The sequence below is a fragment of the Poecilia mexicana genome, unplaced genomic scaffold (assembly GCF_051168715.1).
Source record: "Poecilia mexicana isolate PSO_F unplaced genomic scaffold, ASM5116871v1 scaffold_5, whole genome shotgun sequence".
NCBI classification, from domain to species: domain Eukaryota; kingdom Metazoa; phylum Chordata; class Actinopteri; order Cyprinodontiformes; family Poeciliidae; genus Poecilia; species Poecilia mexicana.
The window spans coordinates 26,730,935-26,748,430 of NW_028263374.1; the positions used below are offsets into that span (position 1 = coordinate 26,730,935).

At 39.2% G+C, this 17,496-nt stretch overlaps 1 protein-coding gene across 1 annotated transcript; it reads left to right on the forward strand.

The window, feature by feature from the left end:
- Positions 1-254: 254 nt before the first annotated feature.
- On the forward strand, positions 255-16,519 carry ppm1j (protein phosphatase, Mg2+/Mn2+ dependent, 1J). The gene is made up of 10 exons (XM_015010103.2): positions 255-966; positions 5,896-6,010; positions 7,479-7,811; positions 9,402-9,514; positions 9,621-9,705; positions 9,979-10,097; positions 10,328-10,391; positions 10,888-10,995; positions 14,493-14,644; positions 15,111-16,519. Exons 1-10 carry the CDS (start codon positions 710-712, stop codon positions 15,256-15,258), a joined length of 1,494 nt encoding a protein of 497 aa, XP_014865589.1. The 5' UTR covers positions 255-709; the 3' UTR covers positions 15,259-16,519.
- Positions 16,520-17,496: the final 977 nt, after the last annotated feature.

Genomic DNA, 17,496 nt, shown 5'->3' on the forward strand with positions numbered 1-17,496 from the left:
TAATTACAGGGAAAGGCTTCTATAGATTCCCATCCTATGGACAGTTTGAATTTGTAATATTGACTGAGATATTAGAGGATTGTTGGTTACATAACTTGTTATATATTTTTTTTTAATTATTATTATTATGGAGGTGTTGGAAATCCTCAACCAGATGAGATGCCATATTATAGGTGAGTCATAAAGGCGGAAGTTGGAGATGGCAGGGCAGAGTTACATCACAACGAATCAGAAAGTAACTGAAATATATTCCTGTCAGTGTCAACCAGACCTTCCCTTATCTTGGCCAGAGGGGGATTTGTGAAGCAAAGGCAGACTTAAGTCTAAAATGTAATATCAGAAGAAGTTTAAGGATCTGCCATCCAGATATTTGGGTGCCTGTGAATTTTTCACGGCTGGTTGCACATCCCGGTGAAGCCCAGCCCTATCAGATGATCCACAGCCTCCTGCCGGATCACGGCCCATGCGCAAGCCAAGGAGGCTTTTTTATTCCGTTTGAATGAGGAAAACCTCGCGTCTGCTTTTCTGAAAGCTGTCACATGGGTCCAATGAGGAAAACAATCGCTTCCTGAAATGATTGCCGTCGCCGTCTTCACGCGCTGTTGTTTTTCGCCCCTGTCCGTTTCCACCGTGATATCGCATCGCGTGTAATTTTATTCCGCCTGGATCTTTCTTTCTTTTTCTTTTCTTTTTGGTCCGGGTGCCGAAGATGATCAGCAAAGTTAAAAACGCGATGTCCAACTTGGTCGGAGGGATGATGCCTCACGGACACCACCACCACAACCATCACTCAGGTGGAGGCCAGAACAGCGGACAGGAGGGCTTGCCGCATCGCTTCCCTTACGGCCGGCCGGATTTCTTGGACCTCACCCCGGAGCTCCTGCAGTACTCCACCGAACACGCCTCACGCCCGGTGGTCACGCTAAAGAGAGGCACCAGGCTTCCCTGGGGGGCGGGATACGCAGAGTGAGTGCATCCGTTTATTATTCAGACCCCTGACGTTTATTAAATCTATTGCAAATGAGTCACTGATGTGTGGTGTAAATTTAATGACAGGCCTGTTGAGGGGTTTTGCTGCTGCAGCAGCTCCGACGCGCTGCAGCAGCCCAGTGATGACCAGAGTGGTAGACAGAGCTACCTCTGTCCACATCTGAGCTGATTAGACACCAGTGAGGTCTGATATCTTTGCATGCAGGCTGCCGTCAGATCTGACCGGTTTGATTCTGAAACATTCTGACCACAATTTCTGATAGCAGCTATGCGATTGTAAAGAGATGTTTGCTATTTCTGCGTTCCTGCGTCTTTTTCTCATGCACACAAAATAAAATAGATCACTTGTGCGTGTGGAAATGCAGAACAGAATGTGATTCTTGCATCAGCAGATAGCAGAATGTACTGCTGACTGACTCCTGCGGACAAAAAAACACTCTGTAACATTCCAAACTATTGCATGTGTGTGTTTGTGTGTGAGACAAGCCTCAGTCCACCAGTTTGTGGGCTACTCCTTACTCAGTGTTGAACTTTTAAGGAAAAAGGCTGACTCATACAAAACAAACAAAAAAAAAGTCAGCAGGGACACCGTGACCTCCCAGAAGGCTGAATGGGCCTCATCAGGCTATGGTTTAGCTTGAGCAGTCATGCCGCACTCTGCAGCAAACGACTTTGGTGTATAAGTCACAGAAACTGTAATCGCAGCATTAGAGCTGATGCTGTTTACAGCATGCAGCATTATCAGCTGATCTGCCAATGCTTAAGCTGTTAAAAGTTCGTACAGTCCAGAGCGCAGGCATCAAAACTGAGCGCACGGTTTTTACAAGTTGATAGAACTCATCTTTACTTCTGAGTGGAAAGCTCAGCCTCTAACCCTACACTTACAAATGCTGCTTTCTATCAATTCTGGGTATCATTTATTTCATAATACTGACTGCTGGGCAACATTGACAATATTATACAACTACCAACATGTGAATCTTGTATATTACTATATTACTGTTGATGCACTTATTGCTACTCACACATTTCAAGCTGGAAGCTTAATCTTGTTGCACTGCACAGTTGTGTTTGTTGCAATGACAAAATGTTGCTTGTTGTTCCTACAGACCTGTCAGTCTGTATTAGTTACAACAGAGCCGGCCCAAGGCATCAGGTGTGTGTATGGCAGCTGCTGTCCTGTGAGCCACAGGAGTACCGAACATCTCAAAAGACAGGTTGAATGATGTTTCAGTTGTAACAACACTATATTAACATGAGAGCCGTTTGTTGTTTAAAACAAATATATTCTCACAACCACTCTGAACATGTTGGTCTTGTGGTTGTTTTAAGATGGTTGAGGTCCACTTCTCTCTTGGCTCAGTTTCGATAAACCTGGAAAATCTAGTTGATTTCTACAAAATCAAAATGCTAATACAGACAGACTATGAACCCCATTTCCGCTGATCTGAACGATCCATTTAATAGATTCATTCTTATCTTATTAGTTCATTTGTTCATATCAAAACAAGGTGTGATAAATGGAGAATACAAAACTGATTGGTATTGTAATGTATCAGAATTAGAATGATTTGGCCTTTAGGAATTTTAAGTCTAGCAGGCAGACGTTTCAATCCTCACACAACTGATGTGGAGCATCTGTTGGTCTTGTCCATTTTGTTCAGTACTTTTTTCCCCTGGTGCCCTAATGAGAATGAACAGTGATGTCCAGATAGTGCAGATGGAAGCTGTCCAGTTGGAGGCCGCCCTGCTGGCCTACATTCACATTTTATGCATTTTTGGAGGCAATTAGGAGTTAGTTGTGCTTTTTTTTATTGGCCTGACATGACTATAGAAGGCATTTTTATGTGTGGACTGGTTTTTGCACATTGTTGCAGGATAACTGAATAAATATATTTTTCACCTGTCATGGGGAAATGAAGTGTCTTTGACGTACAGATGCATATATTTCATCTTCCTGTTTATTCTGTTTTGGAGCATGGAAGTTATTACTTTCAAGCGCAGAACTAATAGAAAGCAAAGATAAGCTACAAGTACTTTGAACCTCATAAATGTTTTATTAGTGACAACAAAACATAGGCGATGTGATTAAAGATTCATGAAATAACAGATGTAGGCAGAGAACAACAACAACAAATACTCAAGGCCAACACAAACAGCTGCACAGAGGAAAATATATGTTGATACAAAAACATGATTATCACATTTTTACTGTAATTTTAAACAAACGATAGACAATGTTAAGTCAATAACCATGTTTGAGGTGCAGATGTGCAAATGTGCTATAAGTATGCACCTGTTTCACATATGAAGCTGTCACTTTAACACCCTCATTCTTCTTCTTGTGTCCAGACTAAATTTACTGTGGGACACAATGTGCACATTCAGAATGCCCTAATCATAGCAGCTGCATTATGTTCCCAACTATGCACAAGTTCGAGTAGTGCCTGTTTTCACTTTGGGTGTATACTCTGCCCTGTCCTGTCAGTCGGCTTTCATTTTTTCATGTGCTGCTAAGCAGCTTCCTCCTCCTGCAAAGGAATTCAGAGCACGAAGAGTCTCATTCTTTCATGTTTTTCATGGGGCTGTGAACAATTTTGTGCAACCTGTCCTGCAGTGTTTGTCAATCAGTCAACTTCCAGTAGACATAGCTTTACTCAGTTACTAGGCCAACAGGAAACAGTTGGTTGAGAACATGTCTAAATGTTATAAGTAGTTCTTAAAGATTGGTCAGGTCTTCTGTTTTTTTTTTTTAGAGGTGGTTTCAAATAAACCTTAAAATGTTTCAGAAGTGACGCCTGCAGAAAGGCAATTGCATCACACGTAAAAAGCACATCAGCCGCAAGAAAAGATTTCACAGGAACTCTTCACTTCCTCTTTTTGAACTTTCCTTGCATAACGCATAGCAGGAGAAACACTGATTCTCCAGACAGTGAACAGTTTGGTTGTCAGTCATCTGACAGAAAGAAAGCAAAGGGATGGAGTTCACGCACATGCTAGCGGAGGCTGAAGCTGCGGGTTTAAAGTGAAATCCACCCACGCAGCAAACAGCAACGTGTAATTATAGCTCACTGAGCTCATGTGACTAAATTATCACTGACTCTTTTATTGTGAATCAGAAAATTCAGGATACAGAAAAAGGAGAACATTTAATCATGTGTTCTCGGAAAGGTTTATAAAAGGCTTTATGGAAGAAATCCATCTGGTAACAGCAAATCAAAAGCATGCCTTCTGTATTTGTTCCAAATTTTCTTCAAAGCTCTGAGCTTTTGGACAATTTTCTGCCTCAATGCTGCCAACCCTTCCACATGACCTTGGTGAAAAAAAAAAATAATAAAAAAAAATCACTAAGCTCAGCTGAAGCTATAGAACAGCAACTAATATGGAGCGCAGAGCCGAACAGAAGGAGAGCTTGTAGAATCGCTGTGATCATGCTGCAGAACAGATGAAGAGTTGTTTCTCGCCAGTCATGCATCTGCATTTCTGAAAAAAAGTCCCGGCCCCGGCAGAAAGCGGAGACGACAATCAGGAGGTTTAAAATTCTTCACCGTCATTAGTCCCAATGCAGACACCGCAGTGCAGGACACGGTGGTGCCTGTCCACTGCTTTCAACTGATTGGACACTGACAGGGCTTTATGTAATCCACATTTGGTCATTTCAACCTCATACACTATATTTTTTTGATCTGACAAACAATCATCCATGATTTTACGTGACTGTAATTAGCTAAAAATTTATGGTTTAGTTAATGGTGCTCCTATCTCTTATCTACATTACCAGTATCAGGCTCGGTTTTAGATTTCTTTTGGACTTCTGTCCTGTTTCTCTAACTTTTCTTTCAGTGAAAACAGGAGCAGCAGAGGTACTTCATGACAATAAATAAATTACTGTAATTTCTCAATAGCTGCATAGATGTGCTAATGTAGCATTTATCTATAATTAAGCTTGAAAACGTTACATAACCTAACAGTATGAAGCCCAAATTGCTGCCTTTCCAGCTTCACCCCATGTGGCAGCTTGACCATGCCAGTGGATATTTTTACACTGTTTCCAAAACACCATGAATAGCTGCCAATTTAGCTTCCTTTCTCCTCCAGGCAGCTTTTAGTTTCCACGGGAAACTATAGCACCTCTGATCGATATTTTTGTATTAGCTTTGAGTTAAATTGGAGTATATGATAATAATGGCTGGCTTGAATTTAATAACATCCAGTTCAGCTCAGCTCAGCTGAAGAGACAGATTTTTCCCTCTTGACTTTGAGGAAACGGAGATTTGCAGAATGAATAATGAACTCTCATTTACCAAGAGGCCAGGAATCTGACTCCACACGTTCCTGATGTTTAATTTGGTGAATGTTTGCTAACATGTTTGTAATTTAGGATGATTATATAAGCCTTGGGGTTTACAGCCTATTCCCTTCTCATAAAGGGGAAAATAATCAATCAATGGAATTTGTCTTGTCTGCAAAGTCAGCACTAAGTGTAGAGTGATATTATATTACTTTACTCTACGATATTACAAATTAAATCGGAACGTTCATACAGAAGGCTGCATGCTGTTGCAATCTTTTGTAACCCGTTATCATTTTTTTTCTCCCTCCTAGCAGTTTCAATAAATTTTGCTGCAATGCACAACAGGACAGATGATACTGCTTGAGTATGAAACAGTGCATTACTCTCAGGCCATTATCCACCATCGTCATCATCTCATCATAAAACACTTAATCTCTTCTATGGCTTCCCTCTGGGACAAGACTGCATCCTGCCCTACTTTTTCCCCCTCTGTACCTCACTCTTAGTTTTTACCACCATTTTGTAGAATGTGGTCAGAAGGACCAGAATGATTTTTATGAATCATCAAAGTCAAAGCTCCTTTTGTAATTCATTGTGTCCTCCTCCATCAGGGCGATCAATGCAGGGAAGAGCATGCTGAATGAAGACCAGGCGTCTTGTGAGAAGCTGTTTGTGAGGAAACCAAGCAGCAAACACCGAAACTCCACTCTGGTAGATGACAATGGGGTGAGCAAAAACAGCCAACGAGGAATGAATGGTCTAGTCAAAGGCTGGAGGGAATAATAGATTTCAGTCTGACTTACACAGCTAGGTGCTTTGGAGTGATGCACTTTAAATTGTTTTATATCTTGAAGCAACTTCACTGGAAGTCTCTAACAGTGTCTATTCATGTAGTCTAGGGACATGATTTGGTTTTAACCCATTCTTTGATAAGAACTTTCTTTTTTTTTGAGAACACACACAAAAATCCCCAATTAAAAGTCTGATCAACTTTCTTGTGAGGAAAGAGCAGAAATATGAAGCCAAGCAAAAATCATGCAAGTTAGGAAGCTGTGACTAGCACCCTAACTAATACTCAGTTTCATTTTTCTTAATATTTGAGGACTATATTTGAGCTGAGGTTTTTAACTCACATTACACTGCTTTATTCAGATGCTGTTCCATAATGTTAAACAGGCATCAGTCAAGGTTTGCTAATACATAGCATTTTGTACTGGTCAAAATTTTGTCAACTCAAAGTTGTGGTTCTTTTTAAATACCTTCTATAAATAAATTTGCAACAGCTGAGTTTAAATTGGCAACATTTTAACGAATTTGTGGAATCCTTCTGTCAGGGGCCATCTTGGGACATTTTGTCCTATTTGAGATTTACTGAAGACAGTTAACACTTTGCCATTGCTTAATGTCTGTCAGTCACATAAACGTAATGAAAAGCTACCCAGATGGTGCAATTATCAGTTATCATTGTTGTCCGTCAGTTAAAAATAGCAAGTATCCATCAATGTAAGAATAATGTTGTAAAATTGAATGTATCTGTGCAATGAACTCCATCTGTGGCCATTTAACACCTGTTTACATCTTTCAGTCAGTACTTATTCAGGTCACACTCGAACATACACACATTTGCCTCCTACATTAGGAGTAAACGAATGACATCATCTCTTGTCCTGCCCTCCCCCCTCTTGCGTGCAGCATCTGAGGGATAAGCAGATGTCTAGTCAGTTTATTTACCAGTCAGCCAAGCTAACTGGGCCTGTAAACATGTCTGCAGACACGAAGGTTCAAACACGTTTCCATCACTCATTGCATCATATGGAAGCAGCAAAAGCCCTAAGGAGACTCTTTCCTTTGTCTCTGCATTACTCATTGAGAGCCAATGTAAATATGACTGAGGGCTGCTATTAACATCAAAGAAGATTGATATATATTTTTTTTTTACGTTGTTATTCTTGCACTAAAATGATACATCTCAATTAGTGCTGAAACAATTAGATCAAACAGATTAATTGTGATAAAATGATTATTGGAATGTGCAAGAGATGGCTGCAGCATTGTCATAAAGGTTAAACATATTTCTGAACTACACTCATGTCGAAATAGAGCTTTTTTAAATTCAACAAACAGGAATATTTTCCTAAATTAACTAGTATGATTTCTTTTTAATGGATTTTATGTTTCTATGAATCGGTTGCAGGACAACACAGGAATCCCTCTGCACTTCTGGGGGGTGTTTGACGGCCATGCGGGTTCTGGCGCTGCCATCATGGCGTCCAAGCTTCTCCACCGCATCATCAGAGACGGCCTCGGGGAGATCTGCCACCTACTGGAGAATCCCAACAGTGCACCTCCCATCTGCCTGGCCAAGAATGGCAGCCCCTTCCAGACAGAGGCGAAAAAAGGAGGAACGCAGGACTCGGCGGAAGACGCTGACGCTGTCTGCGACGCCTCGGTTCGCTTTCACATGGAGAAGGTCGTCAGCCTGGAGAGCCTGGTGATGGGAGTCATAGAGACCGCCTTCAAACAGATGGTGAGAGGATTAGGACACATTGTGCTTGTGTTAGAAAATAAGTTTTAATGCCGGTTGAACCTTCCCACATTTTGTCATGCTGTCCCAACAAACCTGAATGTATTTTTTCAAGATTTTATATTATATTATATGGAAAATCAACACAAAACAGCACATAAGTGGGAAATATTACAAATAAAACTGAAAAGTGTGGTGTGGGTTTGTATTCAGTTTACTTAGTCAAAACTTTGAAGAACCACCTTTTCCTGCAATTAAAGCTGCAACTTTTGGGGGGTTTGTCTCTCTCTGTTTTTAACTTTTAAAAACTTAGAATAGCTGAAGCTGAGTCAGACTGAATAGAGGACATCCATGAACAGCAATTATCTTCTGTTGTTAGATATTGACAGAGGAGGTTACATAAGGACTTGGACTGGGCCATGTTAATACATGACTGCTTTGATATAAACCATTTCACTGAAGGTTTGGCTCTGAGGTTAAGACTGTTGTAATTTTGCTCAGCAGCTGTCTTGAGAAAACGTGGCCTCTTATTTGCTTGTGGAGCAGTTGAGGAGCAGCAGTTCTGATTTTAAAAAGTAAACAATACTTCAGCTACAATCTGCCTTTATCCAGCAATTGGTAACAGAAGAAGAGTTTATTGTGGAAGTTTATTCCAAATACAACTCCAAGTATAACATCAGGTCTCAGAAGTGTTGTCTTATAGCTGTTTTTATGTCCGTTTTGCAATATTTATTCTCTTTTGTTTGTATCTACCCAGCCATGTACTTGGGAAATCAGATGTGCTTTCAGCCTCTATCTTGCTGGTCTTCCTGTTTAACAGGGGCCACTTAAAGTGCATGGCCCTCAAAAATGAGGATATCAGTAACTGAAACATCACTTTCCACTTTCAGATGATGGTTTGAACAGAACTCTTTGAGTTGTTCAAAGCCTTGGAAATTATTTTCTAACTTGTTTCTGATCTAAACCACAACTTTGTCTCTGGTGTGCTTGGTGTGTATTTGGTCTTCACAAAGTGGTTTGTTCAAGAATGTTTTCTAACCAGCCTTTTCACAGAACAGCTGTATTTAAACAGAGATTAAATTACCTGTGGACTTTTGTTGCACTAGATCTTATTTAGTGGTATCAGAGTAAAAGGGAAGGACTACAGCTACGAGACTTACTTTTCAGATATATATTTGCTAAGAATTTTGAATTACATCCAGCTATTTGTAACATAAATTGAGAGTTGGATCTGTAATGTAACAAAATAATAAAAATTTCAACACAACTGTTTTTGTAAGGCACCACTGTTGAATACAGAAAGGAAGTAGGCTGGATTGTCTTGAAACTGTATCATGAAGTTGTCAGAATATTAAGATCCTTCTCACATGAACTGCTATTCTGACTGAATCTGCGACTCTGGAATCATATCCTCCTTTGGTGCAGTTTTACTGTCTGTTTCTGATTACAGTGCCGATAAACATCCTGAGGCAAATGTTTTCTTCAAAGCCTCTTTGTTCTTTGCTGTTTTTTTTTTCTTTTTTTAGGAAAGAATGAACTGTAAATCATGTTTAGAGAAATCTGAAGCCTTTTATTTCTGCTTTTTACTTGCAGGATGACCTCATTGAAAAGGAAAAAACTTCCTATGCCATTTCTGGTGGCTGTTGTGCCTTAGCTGTCGTTTATTTAATGGGAAAACTCTATGTAGCCAATGCTGGAGACAGCAGGTAAGTGCTGTTAGCTCGTGTAGATACTCGTTGTGTAAGCTTTTCTTTTTTTGCAACTTCACTGCTGACCAAACTGTTGCTCTGTTATCTGCGTTTCTCTCTTCAGGGCCATAATTATACGAAACAATGAAGTCATTCCGATGACTAATGAATTCACCCCTGAATCAGAGAGACAGCGGTTACAGTATCTGGTATTGTTGCATTTTTCATTTCCCTGACACTTTTCAGATTTTAATAGCAAGCATTCAGTAATCTAGGCTGACCCCACAGCTGTCTGTAAATCATCGGTTGTCTGCTTTAGTAGCTCTATAACACTCCCCAAGAACAAGCTGACTTTTTTATCATCATTATTGTTATTAGGTTTCACTCTCCGCTCACACAAACCTGTTTTAGAAAATAATTTGCTCAAATCTTTTCATTCTCTGGTTTGATGCAGCCTCTTTTAACTAAGTGTGTCCCTGCAGGGCTTCCTGAGGCCCGAACTCCTGGGAAATGAGTTCACTCACATTGAGTTCCCTCGGAGGATCCAGCACAGTGAGCTGGGCAAGAAGATGCTCTACAGAGACCACACCATGACTGGCTGGTAAAACTCTTCATGCTTCACATCTCTCATCCCATAAGTGTTCATAAAATGATCACCTGTAATCTGTTTCCAAGCTAAAGACTGCTCTAATCAGCAATATTTCATAGAAATACCTAGCTAAGTCGCTGCACGGGAATCTCGAGTATAACCTAGGAAGTTAGGCTGAAAGTTTGCAAATCAAGTGAAATGTCCGTGTATCTAATCAGCTGGTGTTTGCTTTGTCACTGCAGGGCTTATAAGACAATTGTAGAAGATGATCTGAAGTTCCCACTGATATATGGAGAAGGGAAAAAGGTAAGAAACCAAAAACCATAAGACAGTGTGTCTCCTCGAAACCAGAGATAATACATTTTATTAGTTTATTAGTGTCTAGGATGTACATATGCAATTCTAGCTTAACAATTGTAGTGTGACATTATTGACAGTGTAAGTCACTCTTTTTGGTATTGATCATAATGTTTTGAGAGGTTTTTATTGTTTTTTTCCATTTTCATTGTTTCCTGGGATGATTTGTTCTCCTCAAAGTGGAGCAGATTATGTTTCTTTAATTTTCATTTTTAAAGCGTTCTCCTCTCTGTTGAGTTTTTCCTCTGAATGCCATGTCTGCTTGCACAAAAATGAGACCTGCTCAGTGTTTTCATTATTCTCTGAAAGAGCATGCTCTCTTCTAATAATCCTTCATAATTGGATTTTCTGGGAATGTAAGCTCATCCTGGAACAAAAACCCTGCAATACTTTGCTGTTTGACGTGATACTGACTGTGCGTGTGTGTATCCGTGCGTGTGTGCAGGCTCGTGTAATGGCAACAATCGGGGTGACTCGTGGGCTGGGAGATCATGACCTGAAGGTGTACAACTCCAACATCTACATCAAGCCCTTCCTGTCATGCGTCCCTGAGGTGAGTCTCAGTTTCACCAGCTACCTGTCAGCTTCGCCGGAGGAGCTGCCTCCGTGTCTCTGCTTCAATGGCTTCAGTCAGTTTAAGATCAGATCAAACAGCTCTCGTTCCCTGAGCTTTCCTTTTTAGCGTCACATCAGAAAATAGTTCTTAGTACGGCCTTAAGGTCTGCCTGAGAGGTTGGTTTTTGCTTTTCTTTCTGCTCAGATTTGTGATTTCAGGAAAGTGCTAAATTCATTTTGGGACGATCAAAAACGATATAAACTTCAAATAAATTAACAGCTCTTAAAACCAAAAGCAACAAAACTAAAGAAGTCTAGGTTTAGAGGTCATTATCTGCCTGCAAGGTTCTCAACCTCCCCAAAATCACACTAGTGTTCACTGGTTTCCATCCCTGTTTTTAAAACCCCCTGCAGGCCTAAAATTAACTTTATTTGGCAGATAAACAAAGAGATTTAATAGTTTTCCACAAAATATTTAATCACAACACAAAAATTTCAAACATTTGCTGCATGTCATCTCCTTTTCTCCCCACCTTCTTTCCTGTCGAGCCGCTGTTCAATAAAAACCATTAGGGTAAGAAAAAAAAAAATCTAAATTCAACAAACTTTGGTTCACCATTTACTGTTTTTTTTGGAAAGTATATGGTTCTTTGCAATATGGATTTAAAAATATATAAAAATCAGAGATAACAGCTTAGCAATATTCTGGTTGTCATACTGTGAAGCCATCTGGAGAATAACATTTATTTCCAACCACTCATCAGCCATGGTGGAGCTCTAAAGGAGCTATCTGTAAATTGCTAAATGTTAAAATAGATAAATCAACTTTTCTTCATTACTTCACTAATGATACAGCGTATAATATATAATAACATGTATATATACTAAAACAATGGATGCCAACCTGGACTATTGGATCTGCTGTCCTTCATGTATTAAATGTGTTCATGCTCCAGCAAACCTAATTAAACTGATTGCATTACCTCCACAGGATACCATCAGGTTCTGCAGGAGTCTGTTTAATGACTCATTCATTTAAATGTGGCAACAGAGGAACATCTAACTACCTATTAGCAGGCTCCCGCTGCACTGACTGATTTCTTTGTTCTTAAGCAAATAAAGTTCTGAAGCACTATAAAGTGCTACTTTGTGATACCCCAGTTTCTAACATGGGAAATATTAGTCACAAGATAAGTTAAATCACTTTCTATTTCAACCACTAAATGCATTTGTGACAGCCAGAATGGGAATCCCAACACAGAGCTCAGACAGTTACTGATGGGTTTTGTGGAAATGCCCAACACACTTTGTGCATATTGCTCAGGTAAATGCTACCGAGGGATAGATGATGCATCTTTAATTCCACAATCCCAGCTGCCTGCTCTGAAAGCACACACAGATCATACTATTGATATTGCTGGATTGGCTTGTATGACATGATTGAAAAAAAGTGATCTGCATTATTCTGCCTGTTTACCATGCATTAATGATCTGAATGTGGCTACAGCTATATTTGATCCTGGTATAAGCTCAATGAGAAGTGCAACATTTATCATGTAGAAATAATCAAAACATCACATTTTAATGCATCCTTTGTAAGACGAATAAACCTACGAAATGTCACATGAGCCATGCAGTGAAAACTGTTTACAGGAAAGTGTGTTTACCTTTTTAACCATTTCCTCATCTCAACTTAGAGCCACAAGCCCCAGGCAGTATAAACCACAGTCAGTTTCCCATAACAGAAAACCTTCTTGATTATGACCAAGAATTAAAAATACATTCAGTTAAACCAGTTTTGCTAAATTAAGATCAATTCTACATTTTTGCATGACTCTCACTTGACAGAGAAGCAAGGGCGTAGGTTCGGTCTAAGTTTTGGTGGGGACCTTGACACCCCCCCCCGGCAGCACAGTGAAATGCCCAAGAGCACCGAACATTTTTGAGAAGGGGGGGGAAACCACATTGGCTTAATAACCCCCTCCCCCCAACCATAACCATATCATACATCTTGTGTATACAACCAGATACAGTCATACTCAGCAGATCAGTTCAAGAACACTTTACTTTTTCCTTTACAAAATTCAGCAAACGTTACAAGTAAGATCAAAAGAAATATCCTCTGGATACAGCAAACACAATTGCAGATAAGAAGAAATCAATAATAAAATAAAAAAGAAAAAATATTACATAATTAACAGACCTATTCTACCTCACATTCAGTGCTGACCTTACTAAACACCGGACTTTACAACAAATGCGTTGCGTGATAGATATCTAACTTATGGGTCCACTCACTGTACTTACAGCCGACGTAGCGAAATAACTTCTAATGTCTGTCCTTTTCTTTTTTGGTGGCGACATGGTCTCGGAGACTCAGAAGGAGACGCGTGTGCCCAGCTAGCCGCCGCCTTTTGCAGCTAATCAAAGAACGTCCGACGATTCAACTGACTCCCCCTCCCCCCCCCCCCCGACAGCACCGTTCCGACTCGGTCTCGGAGGCTCATAATAAATGTCAAACTAAGAAGCTTCCGTTCCGCGCACCGCCTGTTGCTGCTAATCAAAGATCGTAGATCCACGTTCTTTGAGCCAATATGGCAAAAATTGGTCGGGACTTTTTCATATCCCGTGAATATTGGTCGGGACATGTCCCTACCGTCCCTACCCAAACCTACGCCCATGCAGAGAAGTGTATTGTTTTATGTACTAACCTATTTTTTCACCCTTTATAGACATCATATGTCATTGTAGGACTAATGTACCTAAATAGAGAATCTGTTGGTCACACTTTCTCATTTCCTGTTTCAAGCCTCACTCAGCTCACAGGATCACTAAATGACCTGAGTATTTTGAGCTTACAGATGATCTGACTATCACATGCTTATTAAAAGTCACTCAGACAATGTGTCTCTGATTTGATGTTAGCGATTTGAACAAAGCATGTTCTGAAAAAAAGCAAATATTTATTGACCTATCAAAGTTGAAAAAAATGCACAGGGTTACAAGAGAGGTTTCATTTCAGTTTCCAAAGGCTGCAGTTCTCTGTAATCAGAGGTGACACCCAAAACGCTTTTAAGGATTCAGCACCTAAAACATGTAGCATACAGCACTGTCTGTTTTTGTTGTTGTTATTGTTGTGCTTTTGGTTGCTTTTTGGCAATCCCCCTTGTCATACATGTTTTTTTCTCCCAGATTTTAGTAGATTTCTTTCTGTTCACACTTATGCAGTAGATTATTCCATCTTATTTATTTTTTCATATTTTCCCCCAACATTCTGTACAATTCAGCAACTCATTCAAACTGTACAGGATTATGTCACATAAAAACACTGGAGATGATGGTTCTAGTTTTTGAAGTTTGAAAATCTGGCATTTTGTCTAACTATTCCATCACCTTTGATATTTTAGCATGAATTTTTTGACTCTCCTTCCCGGCAAATAAAGCTACATATTTGTAGCTTTACAAATATGTAACAGTTGTTTCCACTGTTCACAGGTGAAAGTTTACAACCTGGATGAAAACAAACACGGACCAGACGACGTCTTGGTTATGGGCACAGATGGACTGTGGGATGTAACGACGGACAAGGAAGTGGCAGAAGCTGTTTCCACCTATTTATCACGCTGTGACCCGTCTGATCCCATGAGGTGAGCAGTTTCATAAACTGTATTTTTGGTTCAGGCTTTTGCTGTCTGAGTGCTATCTATAAAACAAAATTGTTCAATTCAGATGTGTTGTATCACGTTTGTCCACTAGGGGATGACAAATCCTGCTTTATTCTTCCAACTGTGTGTTTTATAAACTATTCTCTAAGCTGTTGTTAGAACTGATATTTAAGAGTTCTTTTAAGATTTTGAAAGTTTTTTGTACATGCATGCAACTTTTTTTAAGCTTTTTATTCTTTAAAACACTATATTTAGCCTAACCAGTTAACATATGCTGTGATGTAGGATATTTAAAATGCTTCTGCTAAGTATAAGAATAGGATGTTTAAGCCATGATTTAGGTAAGATAAACAATAACGTTCATATTTTGTTTTGATGTATTTATTCCTTCACTTTTAAGTGGATGACTTGCTGAAATGAATGTGTGCTCTCTGTGTGTGTTGCACAGATACACACTGGCAGCTCAGGAACTGCTGATGAGGTCCAGAGGTGTCCTAAAAGAGCGCGGCTGGCGGCTACCCAACGAGAAACTGGGCTCAGGCGACGACATCACTGTGTTCATCATCCCGCTGGCAGGACACGAATCAGAGACTTGATAAGATTTGCTGCAGCAGTCGGGCCGACTCTTTAAGGCCCCTCCCACTGGTCACTTCGAGCTCCCTGAATAAGCCCTGGAAGGAGGAAGGAGGCGGGAGATGAAAACATCACTGTCATCAAAAAGCCTCGGGTTTAAAAAGCACCTTCACTGACTCAAAAAGACCCACCTTTCTTTCGTTCAGCTTCATCCATCACTATTGGTTGATTTTTAGTCATTCAAAAAAAAATGAATTAAATTTCTCCCAAACTTGCTGTTTGTTATGTGCACAAAAATCCTTGTAGTATTTTTTGGGGTTTTGTTGATGTCCAAAGCCAGGCTGGAACTGAATCTTTTGAAAGATGATTGTTTTATTGCCACGCCCAAGTTGTTACTCCCTATAGCTAATGAAAAAAAAAAAAAGCCTCCAATAGTTTCACAATCAATAAGTGGGTTTGCAACTGAGGATTTAAGGCAACCAAAGAAATGCTTCTGCATTAAGAGGATGGAAATCTGTAAAATAAAAAAAATAAAAATACACCCATAAAAAACAAAAAGCAGAAATTACATCTTTAGATACACGTATGTTGAGATTAACAGAAGGAGCATGAAGGAAGTGAAGACAAATGAATGGACCTTTATGGCACTGGACCCTGACAGTCTTTTTGCAGTATTTACTTTGGTAATAATGAATGAAAATAACGACACCTGAGGCACTTGAAAGATTGTTGCACACGTTCTGTAGTAGCTTGTTAATTTTTGTTACCTTTTGATGGAATGTGCTCATAAAAGATCTATATCATTGTTTTTATTACAACAGAGAGGATTGTAGGTTATAAATATGTTCGATAAAGAAAAGAAGGAAGACGTTCATGTTTCTAATGCAACTATAAGTTTTTTCATTTACCCGTCAGAGGGACCGGTAACATGTTCTCCATGTCTCGCTATAATAAGATGTGTTAAGTTTCACATATGCCTTATTGAAACATGAAAGGGACTCAAGAGTTTCCATTGCACTAAATTTAAAATCATGTAAAAGAGACAAGAAAAGAGAACATTGTACGCCCCTTAAGTGTACCTCATACCTCTTTTGTACCATTACTGTTATGTCATGCTATTTAGATTGTCCACATATATATTTTTAAAAACTTGTTTTTGCCTGTATACAGAATTTTATTTTTGTTTTCTATCCATTATTGCTGGTGTGTCCAAGAATCTGAGCTACCAAAATGTGTGGTAGAAGGATAATGAGGTCCAGTTTAACAATAAACCTGTTTTTCCCATTTGGCTTAAACTTGCTTATTCCTCTCCTGTGGTACTGCAGATTATTGTCCTGTCTCCTTTATTTGTTAAGCTATTTATTCCTATTTATTGGTCCAAACAATAATTATAGGAAGAAGAATCAATTTTGTGAGGAACACTTATTTCCTTCGAGTCTGTTTTTTTTTTTTTTAAATATATCAGTAGTTTTCATTTTGGTCCATGCTCAGTGATATGAGTATTTGAACATAAATATTTATCTGGTGCACTCCCTTTTTTCACATCCTTGTGTTTTGTTCTGTTTTGACTTCCTGCTCATTGTCTTTAGGTGTGTGTCATCCTTCACTTGCATACACACCTTAGATGTGTTACTTAGCCCCATTCTGTATTTTTGTGCTCTTGTATCTCTGTCCAACGACACTGTTTGTGTAAGCTGTTTTAAATATCCATGGTTGATTTATTTTCAGAAGAATGGAACTATGTTTGATTATTTGCACCAAAAAAAAGGAGACACATATAAAAATATTTTTTAGAAACTCAGTGAGGAAATCTACCCCCATGCCACTTGTTGCACGAGTTTTCTTAGGCTTATCTGTGACGTAAAAAGGGAGGAGAAACCTGCAGACTCCAGTAGCTGAGACAGACATGGTAAGTTAGAAAAAAAAGCTAACTTAACATGACCGGAAACAGATAATCAAGCCTTCAAAATAAATTAGAGGAGACTTTTTCTTTGGTTATTAGAAAGCTAATCAAACTCCATATACAATACATTCTAATGCTCAAAAATGGCAACGGACACATTACCTATGAGGAAGGTAGGGCAAATTAATTTAATAAAAACAAGGGAACCTAGGTAGATAAAATTATACTTAGAAATATTGTAATAATAATAGACTAATTTAAGCATCATGTAAAAGGAAATAAATAATCAAATGCATAAATAAAACAAGTAAAGAGCTAAGATCTGATACAAATTAAATATGAAGTTGATATTTATGGG

Coding starts and splice junctions, on each gene's coding strand:
- ppm1j (XM_015010103.2), top strand. CDS start 710: ATGATCAGCAAAGTTAAAAACGCGATGTCCAACTTGGTCGGAGGGATG. Junction 7,812..9,401: donor AGACCGCCTTCAAACAGATG/GTGAGAGGATTA, acceptor TTTTACTTGCAG/GATGACCTCATTGAAAAGGA. Junction 10,098..10,327: donor GACCACACCATGACTGGCTG/GTAAAACTCTTC, acceptor TTGTCACTGCAG/GGCTTATAAGACAATTGTAG.